The sequence below is a fragment of the Chaetodon auriga genome, chromosome 20, assembly GCF_051107435.1.
Source record: "Chaetodon auriga isolate fChaAug3 chromosome 20, fChaAug3.hap1, whole genome shotgun sequence".
In the NCBI taxonomy this organism is placed as follows: domain Eukaryota; kingdom Metazoa; phylum Chordata; class Actinopteri; order Chaetodontiformes; family Chaetodontidae; genus Chaetodon; species Chaetodon auriga.
The window spans coordinates 10,845,369-10,870,748 of record NC_135093.1 but is presented as its reverse complement, the minus strand read 5'-3'; the positions used below and the strand labels follow the sequence as shown (position 1 = coordinate 10,870,748).

The following is a 25,380-nucleotide window of genomic DNA, read 5'->3' as shown; positions in this document are numbered from 1 at the left end:
CAATTATTTTAACCACCGTTTTAAACATAATATTACACATTCTCATATATTGAGTTGCTGATCTCTTCGTTCACACTGGAAGCAAAGATGTCCCGTCCCAAGAGCTTTTAAGGCATTTTTTTTTATTTTTTTTTATTTTTTTTATTTTTTTTTTTTTTACACAGAATGAGGACTGTGGATTCTCTCCATGACTTTGCTGCATGAGGGGATCTCTGCGGCCGGTTTAAAGCCACTATGGTCCCTGCAGCTTCTGAAGCTCCCAGCACAGCGCACTTTTAGGACCCCCTAGAGGTGTGGGGAGGGTGAGGAAAATAGATGATTTGTTGAACAGATTTACTTATAAACTCCTTGACTTTTCTTGGCCCTAAAATAGCTGAAAAAAATCTTATTTGTATGTTGACTGTCCTCAGTAAAACCCAATGTGTGAACTGTATAATTAGAAAATAGAACTGTACTTCAGGTGCTCAAGCACAAGTGCTAATACTGAAATGAACAATGGCTGAATTTGATTGAGCTGCTTTGGGTTCAGGGTTTCACTGAACACGCTGACTCACTGTCCGCCCTCATTGGGACACTTGAACACAACAGAGCCACTGTAAATGTTATTAGGAGCATCTGTGGTTTTCCTACGACAAGCCAGAACGTCTGCTGTGTAAAAGGCCTGTCTTAGCTCCAGCCCTGCCCAGCTTCTTTAACACCGAATGCTGTTATCCTCATTAAATGTTGGTACAAACCTCTGTTAATAAAAGTCAGCCAGCAGTGTAAAAAACAAAACAGGAAAAACTTTTAATCAAGCAAGCTCACAGTTACAGGCTATGTTTGTGTGATTAGGGGAAGTTGCCACATTGATGTTGGTGATGTGGTGATGTATGTATTTTCAAAGCATAAGTTTTATCGCGGGAAAATTCTCCTCCTGTGCATACTGCATGCCACAGGCTGAATGTCCTTTGACCAAAAACGTCCCTCTGTTGTCAAAGAGGTACCTGCCTCTGGTCTCAGTGCATGAAACAAACAACAACGAAGTGACAAGTGAAACACACTGAAAAAACAAAATGACAAGAAAAAGCTAAACATAATTATTATAAAGACTTTCTTTCCTGGTATGAAATCAAATCAGAAATGTACAACAAAACTGAGAGAATCAGACCAAGGAAACTTATCAGGTGAGGGTTTATCTGTTTCTGTGAAAATAAAGTCTTTGTTTTGAACCTGTTCATGCAGTTTGCCGAGACACCGGACTCCTTTCCTAAGCATGTTACTTCTAGAGCAATGTGACACACAACTACTTTTTCACCTTTTCCAAAATATTAATGATAATAATTATAATAACTCACACTCTCTCTCTCTCTCTCACACACACACACACACACACACACACAATCATACTTTCCATACCAACTTCCTCACACAAAAAGTTTGAGCCAGTTGGTGCTTAAGAGCAAAGTCAAGGGGCAGGACTGCATGTGATGTGGAAATCATGATGGGTTAAAAAAAAAAAAAAAGTGACTTGTGAAGCAAACCGGGGGGATGCTAGGATGATAGCATGAAGGTAACATGGGTAGGCTTGGTTACCGACAACGTCCCAATCCCTCAACTGAAATTACATTACATATCCTCCACCCCGCTACTTCTCCACTGCAATTAATCCACACACACACACACACACACCCACTTCCACCCTTCTCTCCATTGCTCGTTTCCTCTCCCTGTCATCACTGCACAGCCTGTTCGTTGGCAGTGCTACCAGAGTCCTGAGGTTTCATCACATCAGGGAGTTCTGGGGGGCTGGAGAAGGCCTCGATGTGCAGCTGTTCGAACATCTCATCTGCAGGGCAGGGGAGACAAGGAAACATTAGCTCTGTCGGCATGTGGCTACATCAGTCATGTCATAAGGTTGCTGCAGTGAGCGCTAACTGTGGCAAGTCAGTGGATATTCCAAAGCTTGAAAGGAAGAACTACTCTGGTTAATGCACTTGTAAAAATGACAGTGAATCATATTTCAACTACATTCACACATGACTTGAAGTTCAATTCAAATTTAATTTCTAGAGATTTGTCTCAGGCTCACATCAAATTTAAAATGGGCCGTATTCACCTTCTTTGTCAACTGTTGTCTTATGCCTTGTAATTTCATGTACATTCATGTAAAGGGAAATTACAGTACAGGCGACATAGCCATGACTTCAGGCCACACACAAATGCAATGCAGATTAAAGAAACCAAAAGACTAATTTAGATGCACTATGACAATGATTGAGTTTAGGTGGAGACCTGATCTTATGTTATGCATTCTCTCTTTTTACGTGAAGCACTTGGCAAATGTAATGTCTTTGTTGTAAAGCAGTTTGAGCTGCATTTCTTGTATGAAAGGCACTAAACAAATTAAGTCTTATTATTATTATTATTAATAAAGACCTTTACCAAAAAGTTGCACAGCCAGAAAGTTAATTAAAAGTGTTCAACATGTCAGAAAATCACTGACAGAAGTAGACAAGGCACACTGAGATGAGATGAGTGTAACGGAGTAAAATTGCATTATTTAATCTAAAAATACATCTTAGACAGCACTGAACACCATAGACTGGTATTTAACAGTGCCAGAGAATTCAGAGTTACAGTAGTTGATAATCACAGTAATCCACTGACATAATTACTGCCACAGCACCCAAATACAGATCATTAGGGGCTTAATGAGACTGATACAGATTAACCAGCACAGAGTGCAAACAGTTGCAATCAATCTTGCAAATAATTACCAACATTCAACAATTTAAGTAACCAAGTAAGTCCAAACCAAGATGGAATAATTCCACATTGAGAAAGGCAGAAAAAAGTTGAAAGGAAGCAGAAAGACGGGACATACTTTTGTTTTCCTGAAAACCACCTCATTTAACGAAAAATACAAAATATCCCTGATCCTAGAAACACACAAATAACATAACCTGAACATACCATTAATGCGGAAGGCCAGACCAACTGTAGCTGGGGCTTGAGGTCTGGCAGTCTGGTTGGTGAAGCCACAGTCACCCAGAGTTTTGCTGTCCTCTAGCAACTGGTCATCCTGTGAAACGAAAGAAGAAAATGACACAGAATATTTTAGTTACTCCGAGGAAAGACAAGTTACGTGCCAATAGGAATGCTTCAGTAAATTTCAGCATGCATTTAACAGACTTAATGAGGCACCACTGGAATAACTGGCTGTAAACTCACTTTGTAGAGCCTCTGGTCTTCAGGTGTTCTCTTAAGAATTCCTTCAACGATGCGCTTCAGCTCATAGACAGTGGTGGACTCCTTGGCATCTGTGAAGATTGTGGTCTTGTGACGCCGGATCATTAAGAACACGTCCTGATGGAAAGTGGGCATGGAATTAATGACATGTTAAATAAAACTGTGTCCAAAAGCCAACATGATTAGTTTTGTCCTGAAGTGTTGTTCTCAATTGAGAATGGGATCTGTGGCTCAGGTAATTCATAACCAGGTTAAATGGCAAGAACCTCTACATTTGACAACACATCTTAGTAGGCCATTTAAGTCATTTATAGGTGTCCATCTGGCACCTGTTTCAAACACCTTACAAAGGACTATTGTTAGGGAATCCTTTCAAGGAAATGTAAGCACGTCATAGGTGGTTGTTTCGCCAATGTGTCAGGTAAGTCTTTTAACCGAATACAGAAGAATTCACTAACACTGCTGACATGTCATTGATTCATAAGCTAGCAACAACAGTGAGCAGTGGCAAGCAGACGTACATTTAAGCTAACGTGAAGTTAGCCAACACGAGACAGCCTTCAGAGTTCTGAGCCAAAATTAGGCCTGTCAGTTAAATTAATAGACCGTGTAGGTCTGACAGTGGCATTACACATTCAGCAGATCAGACTTCCCAAACTGGTTTAGCTGGCTAACGTTAGCTACATCACTTCCAAGGTTAGCCAAGCAAAGATAAGTTACCTCGCTAGCTACACCTCTCGCTGTAGAAGGCGAAGCTAGCATAGCAAACTTAGCGTTAGCTGGTTAGCAAAAACAACACTGAAATTAACATTTCTACACCCGACAGTATCGTTGGTCATTACAGCGCTTCTGCTTTTTAACAACGAGTTAAACGTTAATTCAGTGCCTCTATCTAGACAGAAATCTGACAAAACGATTGATAATAATAAAGTTACCATTTCAAGTGGTCAGCTAGCTAGCCAGTTGCGCCAGCCCTGTGTTGTGCAGCAGAACCCCAGACTGCACCGCGTACGGATATTGCGCAATTCAGATGAGCACTCAGTATTCACGGAAGGCAGCTACGGAATACTGCGTATAATTTTCAGAATTTGGCGCGAGGTAGTTAAATGCTTGAGGGGTGTACGCGCAGTTTGATTTGGATACAGCGGTTATCCAAACCCCACTGCTTTGAAGACGTTAAAACTGGATTATGGTACGTGATAATGTTACTTAATTGTACTTTACTTATTTCCGAACTGTCAGTTACAGCACGTTACATTTGACTTTGAATTAGCTAGCTAGCTACGTTAGGTTATGTTGTTGTTTTCGTCGGCTGGGTCCGCCCTTAACCTGGTTAATGTTAGCCAAAATGTGTTTTATGTAAGGTGACATTTGTCAGTGACGGCAAAGAATGAACAATGCTAACATACTGCCTGGAATTATGTTAACGCTAGCAACAGTTATTTTAACTAAGTTGTGTTAACTGAAGTAAATATTACAGTTGAAGACTGACGTTATTAGAGTTGTCGAGGGTTTACTCAGTGGACCTTGCTAACGTTACAGTAACGTGACATTCAGCAGGTCTGTTCAATCTGATCGATACTGATATCAGACAACCTGTCGAGCAGGATGTTCAGGATCTCAGATTTTGCTAATCGTGAGAAAGTGTGACCAAGATGGAGAAGAGATTCTCCACCGAGATTGGGTTAATTTTACTAACTCTAGTAACACAGATATTTTTTGTGCCTGAACAGATTTGCATTGTCTATTGGCAAGTCAGATTATTTAGTTTATATTGTATGTCAGAGTTTAAGTGTTTATGTTTCAGGGTAACATTTAAATATTCAGTCTTTGCTTTTGTTCTGTGGCAGATGAGAGATTGGTTCTCCAAAGTTTTAGATCAGCAAGGTTCTGGCCATCAGTAAAAAAAGCCACATTTAATGGGCAAAAGCAGTGCAAAAATGGTACATCCATATTACCCGTCAGCCAAGATTGCTTGTGTTTTAAAGTTTTCTTTTCATTGTTGCAGGTCACTGTCTTCAAAGAAAGAAACTGAAGAAGTCCTTACACGATGTCAGTGGCAGTAGAAACCACAGTGTCCAGGGTCTCTCTCCCCCTTCCGACCCACTTCTCCCACGCAGAGCAGTCCTTCTCCCTCAAAAAGCGCCGTCTCCCTTTTTCCTCGTCGTCTGCGTCCAGCACATCTTACTCTTCGCCTGCCAGGCACTCACATTCTCTGCCCCCACTGCCACCTTCCAAGGGATGTCCCCCTCTCAGCAGGGTGTTCCCCCAGCATCCGTCCCCCTGGACACCCCTGTCTTGTTCCCTTAGTAAGTCTCCCCCTCCAAATTCTATATACGATCCAGGCAAAAAGCAGTCCTATTTTAATCAGTGTTTCACGAATTTGGGCCTGCTGGGAAGAGGATCTTTCGGAGAGGTGTACAAGGTGAGCAAGAAAAAAAAAATGCATTTTAAAAAACTGGATGAAAGTGAAATAATACATATACTAAATTTTTCTCAAGTTTAAGGCACTTAAAATCAGAGCTACATAAGGGACTGTGTTGGGAGTCTCTAATATGAACATCGGAAATTGGATCTAATTCGAAAATATATGGCAAACTAATAGGCAGTGCCTCTTATCTCTTCCTTCCTTTTCTTGTGTTTCTGTAAAAAAAAAAACTTGACTGTGAACATCTGTGTTCTGATTTCATAATGGGGAAGCTCACCGTACAAATTTAGATATCTCAGTAAACCATAATTCTCACTGACCAGGAATATCTTTTGGAGATTCCCCAACAGAAGACAAGACCTCTGCATTTTCTGTATTTTTGCAGGTACAAAGCAACCGGGACGGCCACCAATATGCAGTCAAGCGCTCCGCTCATCGCTTCAGGGGCAGCAGTGAGAGGAACCGGAGCGTGAGGGAAGCCAGGAATCATGAGCGCCTGTGTCCTCATCCTCACCTCCTGCATTTTGTGGCAGCCTGGGAGGAGTGTGGCCGACTATACATTCAGACAGAGCTGTGTAGCACCAGCTTGCTGCTCCATGCTGAGAACCAGCCTCCAGGCCCAGGTCTGTCTTAAAGAGATGATGAAATCTATTCAGATTAACCATGATATTTTGCTGCTTCATACTAACTTGGCTTTCGTTTTTGAATCCAGATGAGTCTGCAGCATGGGCCTACCTGTGCGACCTCCTCTCAGCACTACAACACTTACACTCTCATGGTTTTGTGCATCTGGACCTCAAGCCTGCTAACGTCCTTATGACTGAGTCTGGACGTCTCAAGCTTGGAGACTTCGGGCTGTTGCTTGAGCTCAAACAAAAGAGTACAGAGCCTGTAGAGGGAAAAGTGAAAGAGGATGGCCAGGAGGGAGATCCCAGGTACATGGCCCCTGAGCTGCTCCATGGGGAGTATGGACCTGCTGCAGATGTTTTCAGGTACCATAAATGAGAAAATGAAATGATGTTCAAAATATGTAACGAATTGATCTGACTTATATTAAAGCCTAAATATTGTTGAATCCTTTTCATTTAGTTTGGGTGTTTCTATTCTGGAGCTTGCCTGTAATATTGAGGTTCCAAATGGTGGAGAGGGCTGGCAACAGCTCAGACAAGGCTGCCTTCCCTCAGAGTTTACCAGCAGTAAGATCCACTTCCTTTCCAGTCCGTATAGATGGTCTTATTATCTTTATCCAGATGACTTGTGTTTGTACTGTTTCCATCTGTGTTTACAGGCCTGTCAGCTGAGCTTCAGACAGTACTGCGGAAGATGCTGGCCCCAGAACCATCTGAGAGGCCGACAGTCTCTGAGCTTCTCGCACTCCCCTCTGTTTGGAAACACCGGTGGAAAAGGCGCATCTATCTATTGGTTGCAGAGAGCGCACTGAAACTGGTCGCCCTCTGTCAGGTAATGAATGTGTCTAATAAACCTTTTAATCATTGTTTGGGGATTGGTTTTAAATCATTAAATGTGTACAAGTACAATGAAAATGTAATGCTTGGACGCAACGTTTTTATATTTTTCTGGTCTTTTTCTTGTAGCTGTTCGTGTGCTTTGGGTGTAGACTCTTGTCTTCCCTTCACTTGTCCTCTCTCCCTCATTGGACCAAGCCAGCGCCCTGCACTCCTCCAAAAGATAGCTGGGACAGGGATTTAACCCTGCCTCTCAGCGCCATGCATGCCGACTCAGATAGCCCAGAGGATGATGCAGTGTTTCTGTTGGAGCCCACAGACCCAGAGCTCTCCCCCACTTTCTTGAACAGGTAGAGATTCATTGTCTCTCTTAACTCTGAAGGCACAAAGAGATCTTCTTACTCTAAGTCACTTCAGTATATAAGAATTGTAACTGATTCACAACTTCATTTTATGTCTTAGAAATGTCTTTCTTGTATGAATATCCAGCAACGTAAAGAAATGGCTGCTGGGACACTTCGTTTGCCTTGAGCTGAATTTCCTATTTCTGTCAAATCCCCTGCTTGATGTTTTACATTTCCTCCACAGGGTCAAATCCAGATTTTCTGTGGAAAGCACATCCACTCCTCTCCCAGGTTCACAGACACACAGTCATCGAAGTCCTCAACACACACCCACTCACTCAGATCTGGGTGATTGGTCCTCCTGTAACTTAGCACACACCCCCTCCACCATCTACTCAAATGGTTCCTGCCACACAGTGACACCCAGTGCGAGCCCCATGCACACAGAAAACTCCACATGCAGCCTATATTCTTCACCCGCCAAGTCCTCGCAGCGACGTGGTCGCAGCTTCATCCGAGCGGAGGAGTCTTTACCCCGACCCAACTTTGAACCAAAGAACCTGCTCAGTCTGTTTGAGGAAACAACTCCATGAGCACATTACTGCCAGTTTACATTCAGGAGCTGCGTTATTACACTTTAAAATGTCCGGTGAAAAGGACCTTTATGAGAATGTAACTTCACTACTTAGTTTGTATGAACAGCTTTCGCCATCTTGTAACAGTCTCACAGCTGCTTCTTGTATTTGAAGAAAAAAAAAGATTAATTGCGGTGAAATGGTTGAATATGGTATCCATCTTTACATCTTTTTCAAGCACTTTTTTTGTTTGTGTAAATGCAATCTGTTGCTGAAATGACTGATGAAATGATGAAAAGTCGTGATGTGTTGTTGAATAAGTTATCATTAGCTTGCTGTAATCTGAGTCACCTCACGAGTTACAAAGGGAAATAAAAGGAGGAGGGAAAGAGAATCTCGACTTGTGGAATGTGTTTTTACTGTCAGAGACTTTTAAGGATGGATGGTGGAGATGATGATGGTCCATTGTTGCAGGAGAAATCTTTCGAAAATGCTATTTTCACTAAATCAGACTGTGCGGGATATAAACCACAAAAAGATTAGTCTGACTGGGTGTTTACGGTAGTTTGCGTCCTCACCAGCAGATGGCAGCAACGCACCTCCCGCTGGATGCCAGCCGTCTGTAAAACCCAGGAAGGAGATGGTGATGTGGGTGGTCATGGTTCGTGCGCACAATACCCACGTTTATGGTGATATTTATTTGCCAAACCATTTGTGGCCTCGTTTATCCTCGAGAAGAGCTATATCAATAGATGCCAAACGGAGTCCTGGTCTGACATGATCTGAGATGGGAATCCCAACCCAGTATCGAGTCTCTGTACAAGTGTGAATATTGTAAACAATGAGGGTTTTCATGTGGATCACTATCAGATAATCCGGGATTCATCACAGACTGCGACAGTATTTGACGGTATCAGGTTGGAGTCAAGGTATGCTGCTCTTCCTTTTGTTAAAACTGGTAATAAAACTATTATAATACTGAGGAGCCCGTCTGTTTTAGCCTGTTTAAAGGTGAAATAGTGTTTGTTTTGTTCAAATCCGTCGGTATGTTGTTGAGATAATCTGTATTTGTGCAGTCATATCTGCAATAAATAATAGTTAATCATCATTTGCTAGTGGGTATAGATCTGTGAGGGCAAACTCAGGTCATCATAATGGTCGACAGCATGTTGCTCCTGCAGACGTCCATGAAGCGAGCACAGTGATCAATACCTCCTATCCATCAATCTATGAAGATGTCCAAAATCGAGCGCCTGAACGCCCGAGTGGAAAAGCTGCTGTGTAAAGCTGTGCAGGAGGTTCTGGAGGTGGTGAAAGAGACTGTGTCAGAGTACCAGGAGAAAACTGCCAGAACACAGAGGGAGAACCAGAGTCTGAAGAGGAGGCTGCAGGAGCTGCAGGATAAGTTCAAACTGGAAGGCAATGGTAAGACATGGCAGTGCTGAAGTGTTGTCCAGAAATGTTGGGACTGTTTGATAAAAATGTCTTTTTCTGTGCTTTGTCACCTTTGTTTGTTGTGCAGGAACTGTGCCCCAGATTTCCCCTGAGCTGCATCTCATGGATCAGAAACAGAAAGAAGAGCTGGAGGAGGACATTGAACTCATCCCCTCTGATAAGGACATCGCAGCGATTTGTCCCTCATATTCATTTGAAGACCTTGATTGTGACGCATCCATCTCATCATTAGCCACCCCCTGTCTCTCCCCCAGAACTGTGGCGGCACCACATTTCGGTGGCGGTAACTTGAACAATCAAAGAACTGTTAAGACAGAGACTGATAATGGATTGTCGGCACCAATTTCAAACCGTGTTGTCGCTGCAGCCACAATCTCTGAAAGTGATCCGAAAATGAAGGTAGAGCCTACATCAGATGAAGACGCCGTGTACACCACAAATCACCTCTATGATGATGCTGATCCAAGCATTCCCTCCTCACACAGACTAACCCTGGAACATCCTCAAGTCAATTCAGGACCCTACAGACAGTCAGGCGTTGTCTTCAGCCTGGACCAAAATGGCTTAGAAGAGCCACTATCTCAGAGATTTGGCAGTACAGAAAAACAACACACCACTCAAACGACAGCGGCTGGTTCAGCCTCTAAAGCGTTCCAGAGAAACGTCCGAAAACACTACAGCTGCTCGCTCTGCGGCCGCACCTTCAGACATGCGGGCGACTACAAGAAGCACAGCAGGGTGCACACAGGGGAGAAGCCGTACTGCTGCTCGGTGTGCGGGAAGAGGTTCAGTCAGTCGGGCTACCTGACAGTGCACCTGCGCTACCACACGGGAGAGAAGCCGTTCGGCTGCAGTCACTGCGGCAAAAGTTTTAGTCACTCGAGTAACATGAAGAAACACCAGCAAACCCATCTGTGAGGCTGCTGGTGGAGATCAGCTGATGCTACTGGGCTAACGGAAATATTTAAAGGACCGGTGTGTAGGATTTAGTGGCATCTAACGGTGAGGTAGCAGGTTGCAGCCAACTGAACGGCCCTCGCCTCTACAAATAGAAATAAGTCATTCTCTATGAGCATTTATGTGGAGGTCAGTTGAGCGTATTGCTGTCTTATGTAGATAATGGTGTAACTTCAAGAGTGGAAAAGTAATGGTGCCTTCTTTTATCGAAACAGGAAGCTCATTGTAGAGCACATGTCATCTTTCAAGTGTGAAGCACAGTCCAATGATTCCCGCTGTACTGTCGTTTGTGAGATGTGTTGAGATTTGTTTACTTGATGCAGAAGTTCTTGTGTGGACCTCCATCATTTCACAATCAAATAAATGCATTTGGTGCTTCTTTACGGTAAAGTGGTCTGTGTTGCCTACAAGATCCCGTCACAGTGATCCTGTCTGAATCACCACAGCAAAAATGAAACTTCACAGTGTGAGTCAGGGCTTTGGCAAACACTGAACTGTCCCAGTGTGGTTTAAAAGGCGATCTTGACAAATTAGTTATCAGTGATGAAATGAATTGCAGTCTGGTGAGAGGCAGTGATGTAATTAACAGTAAATTTGTCTTTAGAGAATCCATGTCAGCATGGATAGTGTGTAAGTCTGTGCACATATAAAAAAGACATCTACAATTAATACAGGCTCAGCTGAGACAGAGTGAAGCATTACAAGATTTGGAGTCCCTCTAAAGTTTTATGTGAACTGCACAGAAACCAGATGAGTCCTCACAGCTGGAAGACCAGAAGCTCAACTCCAAACACTAAATTGGCCTTTGAGGCTGCAAAATTGCAGCAGCGACGTACAGAAGTACAGTTTAGCCTGTCAGAGGTTTTTATTTTTACCTTCAGTGTAATGCTAGCAGAGCACTGAACCAACACCATGCATCCATCGTATATAATATTACAGCACCTCATTACATTACTTTTCATGATGAAACATCCCTCCTAACTCTTTGAAGGTCTTTCCCAATTCCATAATTCCCAGCAACTACTTCCCGTCCCAACCAGATATAAGAGGTTTAAGCTTGATACTGGGTTTAAAGGACTGTCCTACTTCATAGATTTTTTTTTAGACTTTCACATAGGCAAGCTGCAGGACACACTGCCACAAGCTGCCAATCCTTTATGTTTCTGTATATCTGTGTGGCTTAATGTGCTGGTATGGGAATATCATGTATGTTCTTTAAGTTGCTTACAAGTGAATGATACAGAAGTGTCCCACTACCTATCACAGTTTAAATTTTATTATTCTTTATATCCACAATGAAATATGTTCAAACGAATTCCTATGAGATAACGTTTCCTGCTCAAGGTCACACGCCAAATGAATAAAGAATAATTAATATGAGACCTGGATGTACAAATTATGGCTTTCAACTCAGACTTTTATTTTGAAAAAACACAGCACAGCGGACGTGACTTAGTTCTGCTTCCGGGTGTTGAGCGGCGTAATATCGTGCCGGATTTGTGCTTAGCAATAGTATTTGCAGCTTTTATTTTTCAACCAGCTGGCTGAAAATCAATTCAGAGTAAACGTCTCGCTAACTCAGGAGCCGCATGGCGAGTTTTTTACATATTTAAAGGGAACACGACACCGGACGGAGTTAGCTAAAGTAGCTAACGTTAGCTATCCACAGTACACAATATTCGCTTACTTCAACTTGCAGGTACAGCAGTTCTTAACACGCCCAGCAAGGGAACTGACATTATCTTAACTATGGTCATTAATTACGTGTTTGAAATATGTTTGCTTTTAAATGAGCATCAAATTAACCGTGAACTATTATATACGCTTAATGTTGAATACAACATTGTCATCATTGACCAGTGTCTGTTTCATGTAGTAAACATTTCACTACGAGTGATGTTCAGCCTTATTGGAAATTATCTGCAGAATCTCCCAGGATTGACGACACCACCTTAATATCAAACCAAACTATGTAAAAAAGACTTAAAAGTTTAGGCAAAACAGGGCTCTACCCACAACAAAAGTTCCCTATTAAGTTTAACTTATTTGTTTATATTGAACGTCTCAACTATTAACATAATACTACAGGATGTAACTAGTTTATGTTTAGGAACAGTTTCTGGGCCTCCAAAAGGGGCCTGTAGTCTGCTGATGAATGGACATATATCAAACAACTGACTTTATTTGTCCCTATAAACTGTCCACAGTCATTTCTTACTCTCAGGTGACGTTTTATTTCAGGATGTCTAAACTGGAACGTTTGAACACTCGTGTGGCCAAGCTCCTGACTGAGGCGGTGCAGGAGGTTCTGGAGGTGGTGAAGGAGACGGTGTCAGAGTACCAGGAGAAAACTGCCAGAACACAGAGAGAGAACGAGAGTCTGAAGAGGAGGCTGCAGGAGCTTCGTGGCAAGATGATGAGAGCCAGTATAGGTGGGTAACAAGGGTCATTTACTGCGGCCCTTGACTGTATCACTGTAGATGTTACTGTCTTGTGCAAGTTGAAGTGTTATTCATGAGTTACTTTGTAATTTAATGTGTAACACTTTTTTCTTTTTGGTCTTACAGATGTTGTACCTACAAGTAGCCCGTTACCTGAAGAAGAAGAAGACACACAGAATGAAGAGCAGGATTTGGGGCTCGCTTCGAGGCAGATCACAGAACTCCCTGCAACAGAGCAAGACCTGGTAAGCAGCCACCAACCCGACCGTGACGTGAAGCAGGAATCCAAACAACAGGAGGATTACAATAACACGGATTCACAAGCTGAGTGCAGCGTGGCACAAGCAGCAGAACATTGCAAAGCACAATCAGAGGAGGTGGTACACATCATTGAGGAGGCAGTGACAGTCCACACATCACACAGTCCAAACAGTGCTGTCACATCCAATGATGCATGCGCCTCTCACTCCAGCACCTCAGTCGGGGTAAACTTTGCGGTTATCAAAGGAGAGCCAGAACGAACAGACTGCACAACGTCAGTACCACCATGTCTTCAGGAACAGTATAGCGGTTGTGTGGATTTAAGCTGCAACTCGTCTCGTTACAGCTCTGCTGAGACGCACAGGTCACAAGTGAGCGCTGAACCTTGCGGACTTGTCTTTGTCCACTCGAACCACGCCGTATCTAGGAGACATGCATTTGTAAAAACCAACAGGGCTGCGTTTGACGGGAGAAAAATCAGGATGGAGCACTTCAGGAGAGATGACCCACACTCGTGCGTCGTATGCGGAAAGACGTTCAGCCGGGTCGGGAACTTGAGAATCCACCAGCGTTGTCATACAGGGGAGAAGCCGTATGGCTGCATACAGTGTGGGAGACGTTTTAGCCAGGCCGGAGACCTGAAGAAACACAAGAGGGTCCACACAGGGGAGAAACCGTATTACTGCAACCAGTGTGGAAAGAGCTTCAGTCGGGGGGAGAATCTGAAAAGACACCAGAAGATCCACATCGGAGAGATTTTACAGTTACAGCAAGTGTGGAGGGAGCAGCAGCAGTGATTCGGATACTGGACTTACTGCAAATGAGCAAATTCAGCACACTTACTTTGTGAGGAATCTGTGAAGGATCATTTTTGGTCTGTGCCCTTAGTTTGAGAAATAGTCGTGAGAAACAGCTGCTAAAGAACTTAAAGGAAGAGCTCAGTGTTACCAGGAGCCACTTGTGTTACTTATGCTCGTCTTTTTGTCCCTCTGATCCTGATGGAACAGGGCTGTGGAAGGTAATCACTTCACCAAAGAGGCCAAAGCTTTACAGATAGAGACCAACTAATATAAAGGTATAGTATCAGTACATGAACTGATATCTATCTAATACTGTTTTTGGCTAACAAGATTAGCTTAGTTATGTTAGCAAAAGAATATAAGAAAGAAATGTGCTTCAACAGTCCTGCACATCCATGGAACATTCATACAGGTGATTTCAGTTATTTTAGCACATTAGATGTCCTGTTAGGACTTTGTGCGTCTCCCTCACTCTCCTGTTGCACCTGTGCATCAGATTACACCTCCATTATGTTTATTAGTGCAGAGTTTTGTGTGGTCCACTTAAGCAGAGGTCTGATTAGCCAGAGTAAGTGAGAACACCTGTCAGAGTGTACGGCTCTTTTAAGATGGACATGAGTAAACTGTGGATTTTGTTCATTACCTCCAGTTGTCTGATTCTATTAAAATGCATAACATAACCAGGAACGTGTCTGACAATATAGGAGGGAAACTTTAAGATATGGATGTTTTCTTTTTTTAAAAGAACAGTATTGAATTTGGGCTAAACAGGTTTATATCCAGTGAGCTGACGTTGGTCTGAAGAGCAGGTTTAAACATTTCAAGATGTTTTATTTTTTGTAACATGTCTTTTGGTCATGTACAGAATGAATTCTCTCATGTTAAGTAAATGCTGAAGACAGTGATTGAAGCCTTTTAAAAAGCATGATTGTCATTAAAATTGCCTGATTTTCCAGACTGATTGAAGCTTGCTGAATGCTGGATATATTTATTGCAGATTATTTAGGAAAATGGTGCAATAAATTATTACCACCACAAACGACTCAGTGACTGACCTTTCAGGTTTTTCTTCAGTGGACTCGTTAACGTCACTCAAAGGCTCATTGAAGTCGTCGCAGGTGTATCGTGTCATCAATTAAAAAGTGATAAGATATAAAGATCTCTCTGCACCCCCCTGTGGATTTTTTACATGATGAGTTATTCGGGTTCAGTAATAGTAGAAGGCTCCAACGTGTAAGAAATTATCACATGTAGCCTCTTGACTTTACACACCACATGTTAGGGATTTTCACAGAATGACCAATACACACCACTGGCACACCCCTACAGCCAAAAACATGCATGTCAGCAGCATTTTACTGAGACAGTGGTTGACACAGTTACATCAGAGAAACCACAGGTGCTTGTATAAATGGCATTTCAAGTACTGGATGAAGCGTGAAGGCACAGTATATCTAGGTTGTTTTACTGACCACCCTCCAGCTCTGGCACACTGTGCATTGTGTTTGTACCCTGTCAAGTACTTGTGAAGTATAGTGCACATGGTACACATGGCAGCTTCATTATATGACCTGACAGTACTCTGAAAATGAGCTTTAACTCGGGTACAGTGCAACAAATGTCAACACATTTGCTTATATATACCTTTTTAGAAAGATACAACATGTGAGCACAATATGAACAAAGTACAATATGAACCTAGTAGGTTTTCACATACATGGAATTTGCCTTGGTGTTTTGATGCATAACGAACAGGAAGAGAAATAAAAAGAAAGAACTAGTGCTGCAGAAGTTGAGAATCATGAATCTACAATAGACATTTATAATAATAATAATGTGCAAGTGTTCACAGTATAACCTGTAAAGAATATGTGTAATTCAATGTGCGTCAGATAAGAAGATTTAATATTAATGTAGTAAAGGCGTGGTGTCTATGGGGCAGGACGGGAGCCCGGGGCCATATTGATGAGGCCAGCTGCAGTCGAGGAGCCCCTACATGAAATGAAATGACCTAATAATGCAGGACCTGCATGGAAATTTCCAAAGACATTTGTAATTAATGATCAAAACTAACTAAAATAAGAGCTGACAGGTGTTTCTGGGAGTCATGGAGGTCAGAGTGCACCGTGTCCGACAGGTGAGTAACTGTTAATTAGATGTTAATTAATGAACAGAAACTTGAATATTTTTCATCTGGACTTAATTTTATATGAGTTAATGTTTCATGTAATGAGCCCACAGCTGAAGTTGTTTTCACGCGCTGTTGACGTGGAGCTGCCCTCACCTTCGCAACCAGGAAGTGATTGACACACATCCACAGGAGGAAACTGAAACACTTACACACTTTCAGAAAGGTGAGTAAACACGAGACATGTGGAAGTGAGAAACATATCTGGCCTGGAAATTTCTCAAGTTTAAGGAGGCATGTTAGAAATGCAAAGTGAAATTGATGAGTCGTTTTGGGGGGTTTTTGTTTAATCGTATTATCGGACGGTGATAAGCTGCCGCCTCAAAATCGGCTGGCGAGTTATTAATGGCGGTCAGTTTGGCATGTTTCCAACAAAATACAAACCACCTGTTTAAAAGGTTAAATTCGGGATTAGGAGCAACACGGAAGTGCGTTTATTTGGCCTACAGGCACGAGCTAAACTGTTAAACGTCCAGCTCGTTAATATCAGTCAGCCAGAAACACACAAACAGCCATAAATGAGGAAGAAGGCTGAGCAATGTTCGTTTTGTGTTTCAGGTTCAGTTCGGAGCAGCCTGCGATGTTGAAATGAAGCTTGATGAAAAAATTGTCTCCTATTTTGAATCCTGCAACACACCAATAGACAAAGAGGGATACCTGTACAAGAAGGTGAGACCCTTTGAATAAACTTTATTCAAATTCAAGAGGAAGTTGACAACGCTCAGCAATAACCGCGTTGTCTGTAGTGTTTGAAACAAACTTTATTTGTACAGCACCAGGTTATAAAGAGCTTTGTAGTGGAACATATTAAAACATTACAACTCTACAGTTAAGTAAAATCACGCAAATAAAAGTACACAAACTGAAATAGAAAAAATAGCTCGAATGCTAACGCTGAATTGAATGCTTGAATGCTAAATATCATTATTATGATGATATTTTGAATTTCAAAGCACATAGAAACTTGTTAAGAAAATACCACTTCCCTTTTTTGTGCTTGCATCACTAATTTCATAGAATACATTTAATCTCCCAGTAGGCTGCTTATTTCACCACGCGAGTTGTGTAAGACATTGAGAAATTGAGCTGTTTCTAACTGTCAGTAAACCACAGATGGCTCAATTGACCCACAGGGTGAGATAAAGACTTCCTATCAGAAGCGCTGGTGCGTGCTGAAGGGAAACCTCCTCTTCTACAAGGACCGGCAGGCGGACCGGGACCTGACAGGAGTGATTGTTCTGGAGGGCTGCACTGTCCAGCTGTGTGAGTCAGAGGAGCAGTTCGCCTTCTCGTTGGTGTGGAGCGAGCCGGGGCTGCGAACGTACAAGTTCGCCGCCGAGGACCAGGCCAGTCAGGAGAGCTGGATCAAAGCCCTGCTGTCGGCCAACCACAACTACCTGTCCCTGCTAGTGATGGACCTGGAGAAGAAGTACAGAGGTGAGAGACTGAGAGAGAGCGTGGTTTATTTTTATCTGTGGGTGAAAGAGAGCGGCCTTTGTTCTAGAGGGCAGCTGTGTTAGGCATTGAATCACTGTCACCATGTACATCATGGTACATGCAGCAGTATGCAGACAGTACAGTCTAATAACAACTGTCTGCCAGTATGTACAGACACTCTACAAGAAATCAGTTTTGTAGTTATCTCATTGTTTAGACTTTATCTAATTCAGCTCTAATAGTTTTTGAAGGCGTAGTTTGTGGTTCTGTTCATTGATTCTGCTGTAAATAGTATTTTGCCATCTTCTGTATATACATATGAGACTCAGCTCCTCTCTGATGATGAGTCAGCAAACAGTGAACATATAATGCAGATGTTTGTTTGTGCGCATCTGTCATCATTTTTACTGTGGTATTCAGTGATTAACATGATTAATTAATGGCCTTATGTTTAACATTCAAACTCGATCCCAGACCAGTTGGGACGCTGTAAATAAAATAGAATGTGATAGTTTGCTAATCCTTTTTTGACATGTACTCAATTTAAAACAGCACAAAGACAATATATCTGTATTTTACCGCGTCAGCTTCATTGAGTTTTATAAATATATTCCTATTCTGAATTTGATGCAGCGACACTTTTCAAACAAGTTGGGACAGGAGCAACAAAAGACTGGGAAAACTGGGAAAACAGGTTCATAAACAGGTTCAGTTGATAGTATCATGATTGGGTTTGAAAGGAGCATCATTGAAAGGGGTGACTGCAGCTCAGGTGGTACAGTGTGTCGTCCATTGATGTTAGGATCCATTGTTTGGTCCCTGGCTCCTGCTGGAAGGTCTCTCTGTTGACGTTTATTTATGTATTTCTCTGTTCCTCAGATGCATTAGGTGAGTTCTCCAGTGAACCAGCCAAACCGTTCACCATGCCAAACTTCAACACAGCAGAAGTGGGATATCCTGCAGCCTGCTTGAACACACAACCTTCAACGCTCTCGGCGTATCCCGCACCAGGTGTGGGAGCAGGACCCAGCTTGAGCTCCAGTCACATTCTTCAGGCTCCAACCCTTTCATCCAAATCAGCAAGTAAAAGATCACCCAAACTGTGGCCCAAGAGGAGTGCAAACGTGGTGCCTCTTAACGGTCCCGCTGCTCCGTTAGGGGAGTGGTCAGGGGTCTGTTTAGGCAACTTGGAGGAATTTAGTAAATTGCATGAAGATTTTGGAAGAGAGGTGAAGGAACTGATTGCTGATTGGTCAAGGAGGGGACGAGGTAATCAAGTTGTTCAGGAAGAAAACTTGATAGATTTTGGATGATAAATGTGGAATATGCACTCTGTCTAAACCCTAATTTCAATAACTGTGGCTGCATTCCAAAGATATGATGTAAATAGGAATGTTAACAATAATTGCTGAGATTCATTTCATATATGTATATATTTTGTTCAAGAGCATCCTGTTTCTATTTTACTTATTATGACATAGTATGAGTCAATAAATGACATGGCCTCCTGCTCTGTTGACCTTTGCTCCTCATTACAGTGAAGTGATTTCTTAATGTGAACAAAAGGTCACACACACACACACACACACACACACACCAACTGATCTTTCTAATTGATCTGCGTCTCCGCTATCTTTAGCTGCTCTATTCTATCATCCAGTCTACTTGTTGAGCAACAGGTCAAAAGCAAACAAACTGTAGTAATATTGCAGTAAAATATTTATATGAATGAAAAGGTTAATACTGGTGCCTTAATTTTAGAACTGCATACATCTCTGGTTCTGCACACCTGCCAGCCAATCAGTCAATCCGATAGCATTGAGATATACTGCCATGCTTTTCTATAAGGCTCAGCTGTTAAATATTGGCCAAATACAAACAGCTGAACAAAAACTTTGCCTAAATTGAATATTTAGAAACGTCAGGATAATAATCAGGATTACCAGGATGCCATCTTTGTTGCCTGACACCAAAAATACATCGAGGTTTGATACCAAGCCCTGTTATCAAATGTTATCAATCACTTAATTGTCCAGTTTGTCTATATATGAGTGATTTAATCACTACAAATCACTTTAAAGCAGGCTAATGATTGTGGGGGTACGGGGGGCAAAGCAGGCCAAGAAGGGTGAAGTCTGTCGAATTTTAGCAGTCAAAATGGCTGAGAAAGAGAATGAGGGGGGGGAGGCAGCGCTATTTCAGTCACTACAGCTGTCTTGTTTTTATGGTCTTTGACAGAGCTTGGTCTCTTTCTCCTCTGTCTCTCTTTTCACCTTCGAGCCCATACTTGAAGTAGCTGCTGTGCTGTTGGCGGCAATCTTCTTGTCGGATTTAAGTTCTGCTCGCTTCTCTGCAAATGATCCTCTCTGATCTTAGATAATCAGGGGTCTGACCTTGGATCAGATAAAATCTCAATATGAATGTAAATCCCAGAATAAACACCCAGAATATTTTTTTAAAAAGTCATGTATCAGTGACCCCTTTAGAAAAATTAGGTCATATTTTGCCATGTAAATTAGGAGGTCTACACATGACTGAAGGAGCAGTATCACTTCACGCTGGTGCTCGATCCCAATACATACCTTAGCTGTACAGTGGTGTGATTGATGGCAGCCTATGGAGCTCATATATGGAGTTTAGTGGGTGGGCCAGTCTTCCTTTTCTAAAGCAACTATACTGGGAACCACCAGGAGCAACCCAAATTAGTGTGCCCATGGTGGGAAAGTGGCTCTTTTAAGCCAATCATCATGTGCTGTTTCCCATCACAGATGCAAATTATTATCACATTGCCCCATATTACAGAGAGAGATGAGAAATGAGTTACTCTGTCATATGCTATGAAACATAATTCTTTCTTTTCTCTCTGTGTATGACAGTTTGCACTTCTAAACTGCACAAAATAATGAAACAGCATGAAAAAGAAACCAACAGGCGGCCTTTAGAAGTGTGAACGTAATGCATGTGAAATGTTTGTAGAGGGTCTGATTTTGTTTGTGTAGAATGTGGTCTAGATTTTATTTTTATTTTTTCAAAATTTAGACGTACAGCATTTCCACCAAGTATTTCCTATATCTAAGGGACTGTTGGTCTTTCTAATTGATGCAAGGTCACTATTTCTAGACGTCTAGTAGTCGTGTGCCATCGCTGGAGGTGGACCAACGTCGTTTTCAAGATACATGACTGTTTTTACACCCTGCTGGCCACCACTAATCTGGAAGCGGGCACTAACCTCAGATCAAACCTATCATTTAGACTGGTGATGACTTCAGGATATGTTAACTGAGACTGCATGTTGGCACCTTGAGTGTGTGAAGGTTGTTAATTACTGTTAATACCATATGTGTGAGTATCAAGGGAGTAAAGCAGCAACATCATACCCTGGGTTTTGTTCTCTCACGGTGGATATAAAAGAAACAAAAATAGCCACAACAAAGACTGTCAGTGTGTCAAAAAGAGGAAGAAGAGGGGTAGGGGGTCGGTTCAGTTGTCCCACAGCTTTCCCTGTCTGTCAGTTTTGCCATATTAGTCCACAGATGGCACCAAAGTGAGGCTTGTGTGTTGGCATTGAATTCACCTCATTCCAAGACTCCTGAGGACCTATTTTGGAACATTGGTAAGTCGATCCGACCCGCCACCTTCTCGCTCCTCCCTCTTTCTCTTAGTTTCCCTAAGCTCTGTTTCCCTGCCAAACCTGATGGTGTGGCTAAAGTTAGCCCCCTGTGGGCTAGTATATAAGGCCCCAAGGGTCCGGCTCTTACATGTCAGTCACATCGGCTTTGGCGTAGGCTTCTCTTCTTGACCAACAACAACCCCACAAACTTGAGAGATGGTGAGTGTGGCCATGTTCCTTGGAGGTCTCTAGGGATGTTGGAGCTTCTTGACACTAAACTGATGAGATGAAAGCATCCCTGAAACATTTGCTTTCTGGATTACCAACAGCCCGTGAAGCAGAGTTGTAGGAGTCTCTTGAACAGAGCCTACCAAACTGTAGATTTGGACCCAGTTCTAGTTCTTATCTGCTGCCTTGATCTAAATTTTACCTAACATGTCAAAGCTTAAGCGTGATGAAAAACTGAAAATTTTTGGGATCACTGGCTTATTTTTGCAGTCCCCAAAGCTATTGTATAGTACCATACCCACTAAATTGGGTGATAGAAACAAAATGGGCAATTTGGCAAAAGCCACCAGATACAGTGATTTAATGAAGCTTTTTGGAGCATTCTTTAATTTACTTAGCCATAGTATGGATATAGATGTTACTAAAACCATCAATTTAGGACTCCTTTGTGTCCATTTCTTTTTCACCTCACACAGTATCCTATATTCAGGATCACTGCATCTTATAGTGGAGTCTGTTTGGGTGATGTTTTGTAAATTTGAAGTATATGTCATCTTCCATCATTTCACAGGCACCCAAGAAGGCCAAGAGGAGACAGCAGCAGGGTGAGGGTGGATCCTCCAATGTGTTCTCCATGTTTGAGCAGAGCCAGATCCAGGAGTACAAGGAGGTAAAGTTTTCTTCATCACATCTTGTGCACTTTAAAGCTGAGGTTCTGTAGTCATACAAATTCAGGCAGACTGAGAGAAGACCCTCATATATCTGTTGACCTTAGCGGTAACACGATGATATAGACATGATCAGGCTGACTGCGTGACAGCAAAAATGTCCTCATCAGCACGACAGGACTGTAAATCTGAGTTTTCTGATGACAGCAGCTACCTCTCCCCCGGGTGAGCTCAGTAATCCGCCTCAAAGACTCAAAACACTCGCTTTGTGACCCCACAGGAATGCCTCCCAGCAGCTGGTGGGCTGTGACATTAATCAAAGCAGGAAAGACAGGCTCAGGGTAGAAAGAACAAGAAAGATTTAGAGGTCTCTGCACCTAAAGTTGAATCTATGTTTAAGGAAGAGAAAGGGGAATAGTATACAGGTATAAAGAAAAGAGAATACAATGGCAACATTGGCTTAGCTGACCCTTTAGAGGGTGAAGTAACATTGGGGACAGGGTCAGAAGATTTAGCGACAAGGCAGAAAAATGGAGGTGGGGGTGACAGCTGTAATCAATACCTTCTCCTTAAATATCGCAAGGGGCTTGTCTGACATTCCGAGACCATTTTAACACCTTAGAAAGACAAGTGGCCGACCAGCTGCCAAGTCCCAAAAGGTTTGCAATGCCATCTTTGGTTTCACCGGGTGCTACGCCCAGCTATGTGGAAAGAGAGGTGGAAAACAGCTCCACATTTACAAGTTGATGTCAGCTGACTGTCTCACACAAATAATCATCTTAAGCCAGTCTTATGACAAGGACTTGTGAGAAATGTGAGGCTCTCAGTTTTCTTTCCTTTAATTAGTTGTATTGTTGTTTATAGTTTGAGGGCTTCTGAATGTCAACCAGAGCAACGAATTAAGGACAATTTCCTTTTTCTATCCACGGACTGACCTCTCCTCTCCTACCTAACTGTGTCCCTGGCAGGCTTTCACAATCATCGACCAGAACAGAGATGGCATCATCAGCAAGGACGACCTCAGGGACGTGCTGGCCACCATGGGCCAACTGAATGTGAAGAATGAGGAGCTTGAGGCCATGGTGAAGGAAGCCAGCGGCCCCATCAACTTCACTGTCTTCCTGACCATGTTCGGCGAGAAGCTGAAGGGTGAGTTGACACATGAGCTCACACTGTTCAAACCTCCCGTGCTTTTCGCTTTCTGTCTTATTTCATACATTGTTTAGCATCATAAGGAATACATCTATCTTATTCATTCTCTACCTGTTTTATTCTTTATAACTGAGACTAATTAACTGCTTTTGCTCTCATAGGTGCTGATCCAGAGGACGTTATCGTTAGCGCTTTCAAGGTCCTGGACCCCGAGGGCACTGGCTCCATCAAGAAGGAATTGTAAGGGCTTTTTCTTTTAACTTATCGCAACAGTCTGAGCTCTTTGTGCCACATTCTTTACTCAAGACAGACCGTCTGAAATTCATTTTTCTCCACATCCCCTCTCCAGCCTTGAAGAGCTCCTGACCACCCAGTGCGACAGGTTCACCGCTGAGGAGGTGAGCTGCTCAGTCTTTGTCTCGCTCATATTCACAGTTTGTCATGAGTCATTCAGGGTTGTAAGACATTTCTTTAATCCCTCCTCTGCAGATGACCAACCTGTGGGCTGCTTTCCCCCCTGATGTGGCTGGCAATGTGGACTACAAGAACATCTGCTACGTCATCACACACGGAGAGGAAAAGGAGGAGTAAATCCCCCTCTCTTGAGATCTCTACCTCCGTTCAAACCCATACTTGCCGCACCATCTACTCACTCCCCCTTCTCCAACGCTTCCTTGCACGCTTTCGCGCCCCCGCCCCCTCTTTCCACTTGCCAGCTCACTACGAAAGACTTGTCTCCTTTATTGAGATACTCAGTGAGAGGACTGATGGCTGTGGGGGTGTTTGAGTGTGAGTACCAACAGGGGATCATGGGATTATTTTCAATAAAAATAATCTTGTGGCACTGAAACACTTTCTCTATCTCTGTCCCTGCCTGTTGTTCCTCCTCCTTTTCTTCCCATTACTCATCCTGTCCCTCCATGTTGAGGCCAACAGTGTGTGCATCATACCTACGAACAGCGTGTATGCATCTGCAGTCCAGTGTATACAGCAGTCAGTAAACAGTGTCTCTTGGGTGCTGTGGTGCAAGCACAGTACTTGCTTGAAACAAGTAAGCAGTCTGACCCACATGGTCTGTTAGTCTCAACCTGACACAGAGTGTTTAATGGATTTGTCCCTTTGTTTGCATTAGGGAGAATGAGCAGTAAAAGAGTGGGAGTGCTGTACTATAATAGTTTGCCTACCCCTCTCTTTTTAATCTGTCTCTCCTTTTAAACACAGCTACGAAAGGAAAAGTTGCAGGGAAAATAGGAAAGCATGATTTTTTTTTTTAAATCTTGTAAACAGAGAAAGAGATGGTGAAAGATGGTGAGTGGGAGGCAGGGATGAAATAAACAAAAGTAAAACATCTTTGTATACGACTCTTCTTCCTCCCTCTCGCTGCTGTTTCTCTCCTGTTGTTGTGACTGTGCCTGTAACTAATAAAGAAGTACAAATAAAATCCACTATCTTTCGTATGACACTGTGTCTGTTGGTTTAAGTGGGGGTGTGGGTGATAGCGCTGCTGGTTGACCGTGGACAGGCCTGTAGAGCACTGACTGCACGCTGACTGTAATATGAATATAGTGAAGCTTAATCGAGCTTCAAATCTGATTTAAGCTCGTAAGTTATGGTTGGGATTTCGAAACTGTAGTTTTTCCAGTGTTTAGCGAAGAGCCGCCCTGTGAATGAAGGGTTGCCGGATTCAGACACAACATCTGCTGTTAGGGTAAACTCTCTCACTGGGAGAGAATACACAGCGGTTGCACTGACTCAGTGTGAAAATGTGAAAGCAAGCATGCCTTGTATGGAAGACCAAAATGGCCAATATTAGATAAACATCAGAATCACTTCATTCACCACATGTACAATGTGCTAGAAGTCAAAGTTAAATAAAAGAGGGAAGAATAAAATCTGACACATTATGCTACATATAGTGTTCAGCATTTGTATTCAAGTCAGGAATAATACATATGCTGCATTATGCTACATTTGCACATATTGTATCTTTTGTAACAGGAGTTGTACTGCACCATGCAGTGTGTGTGTGTGTGTGTGTGTGTGTGTGTGTGTGTGTGTGTGTGTGTGTGTGTGTGTGTGTGTGTGGAGGAGAGTAAACAGAGTAAAGGCCTTTCGGGAAAAACTATTCAGGTTTCTGGTGTC

The 25,380-nt window shown here is 42.6% G+C and overlaps 6 protein-coding genes across 8 annotated transcripts; 5 read left to right on the top strand and 1 right to left on the bottom strand.

Annotated features, from left to right (window-relative positions):
• Positions 1-762: 762 nt before the first annotated feature.
• Positions 763-4,237, bottom strand: LOC143338686 (elongin-B-like). The gene is made up of 4 exons (XM_076759263.1): positions 4,164-4,237; positions 3,211-3,345; positions 2,953-3,061; positions 763-1,825 (listed from the first exon to the last, which is right to left on the bottom strand). The coding sequence occupies exons 1-4, from the start codon at positions 4,164-4,166 to the stop codon at positions 1,713-1,715; spliced, it is 360 nt and encodes a 119-aa protein (XP_076615378.1). The 5' UTR covers positions 4,167-4,237; the 3' UTR covers positions 763-1,712.
• Positions 4,238-4,300: 63 nt separating this feature from the next.
• On the top strand, positions 4,301-8,439 carry pkmyt1 (protein kinase, membrane associated tyrosine/threonine 1). Its single transcript, XM_076759231.1, has 8 exons — positions 4,301-4,420; positions 5,237-5,653; positions 6,042-6,279; positions 6,369-6,648; positions 6,746-6,852; positions 6,945-7,117; positions 7,252-7,472; positions 7,711-8,439. Exons 2-8 carry the CDS (start codon positions 5,279-5,281, stop codon positions 8,057-8,059), a joined length of 1,743 nt encoding a protein of 580 aa, XP_076615346.1. The 5' UTR covers positions 4,301-4,420; positions 5,237-5,278; the 3' UTR covers positions 8,060-8,439.
• A 220-nt stretch (positions 8,440-8,659) lies between these two features.
• On the top strand, positions 8,660-10,836 carry LOC143338675 (uncharacterized). Of its 3 annotated transcripts, none has more exons than XM_076759252.1 (3): positions 8,660-8,970; positions 9,277-9,466; positions 9,564-10,836. In XM_076759252.1, exons 2-3 carry the CDS (start codon positions 9,277-9,279, stop codon positions 10,412-10,414), a joined length of 1,041 nt encoding a protein of 346 aa, XP_076615367.1. In that variant the 5' UTR covers positions 8,660-8,970; the 3' UTR covers positions 10,415-10,836. The 3 variants fall into 3 exon arrangements, with proteins under 3 accessions (XP_076615367.1, XP_076615366.1, XP_076615365.1); XM_076759251.1 differs by having other exon boundaries at positions 8,664-8,970; positions 9,223-9,466; XM_076759250.1 differs by having other exon boundaries at positions 8,689-8,970; positions 9,158-9,466.
• Positions 10,837-11,907: 1,071 nt separating this feature from the next.
• Positions 11,908-14,996, top strand: LOC143338672 (uncharacterized). The gene is made up of 3 exons (XM_076759245.1): positions 11,908-12,152; positions 12,695-12,885; positions 13,021-14,996. Exons 2-3 carry the CDS (start codon positions 12,696-12,698, stop codon positions 13,950-13,952), a joined length of 1,122 nt encoding a protein of 373 aa, XP_076615360.1. The 5' UTR covers positions 11,908-12,152; position 12,695; the 3' UTR covers positions 13,953-14,996.
• Positions 14,997-16,233: 1,237 nt separating this feature from the next.
• Positions 16,234-19,090, top strand: LOC143339315 (sesquipedalian-1-like). The gene is made up of 4 exons (XM_076760485.1): positions 16,234-16,309; positions 16,702-16,812; positions 17,277-17,580; positions 18,460-19,090. The coding sequence occupies exons 2-4, from the start codon at positions 16,732-16,734 to the stop codon at positions 18,891-18,893; spliced, it is 819 nt and encodes a 272-aa protein (XP_076616600.1). The 5' UTR covers positions 16,234-16,309; positions 16,702-16,731; the 3' UTR covers positions 18,894-19,090.
• Positions 19,091-22,052: 2,962 nt separating this feature from the next.
• Positions 22,053-23,829, top strand: LOC143338957 (myosin regulatory light chain 2, skeletal muscle). The gene is made up of 5 exons (XM_076759878.1): positions 22,053-22,088; positions 23,055-23,235; positions 23,400-23,478; positions 23,588-23,636; positions 23,728-23,829. Exons 1-5 carry the CDS (start codon positions 22,053-22,055, stop codon positions 23,827-23,829), a joined length of 447 nt encoding a protein of 148 aa, XP_076615993.1.
• The last annotated feature ends 1,551 nt before the right edge of the window (positions 23,830-25,380 follow it).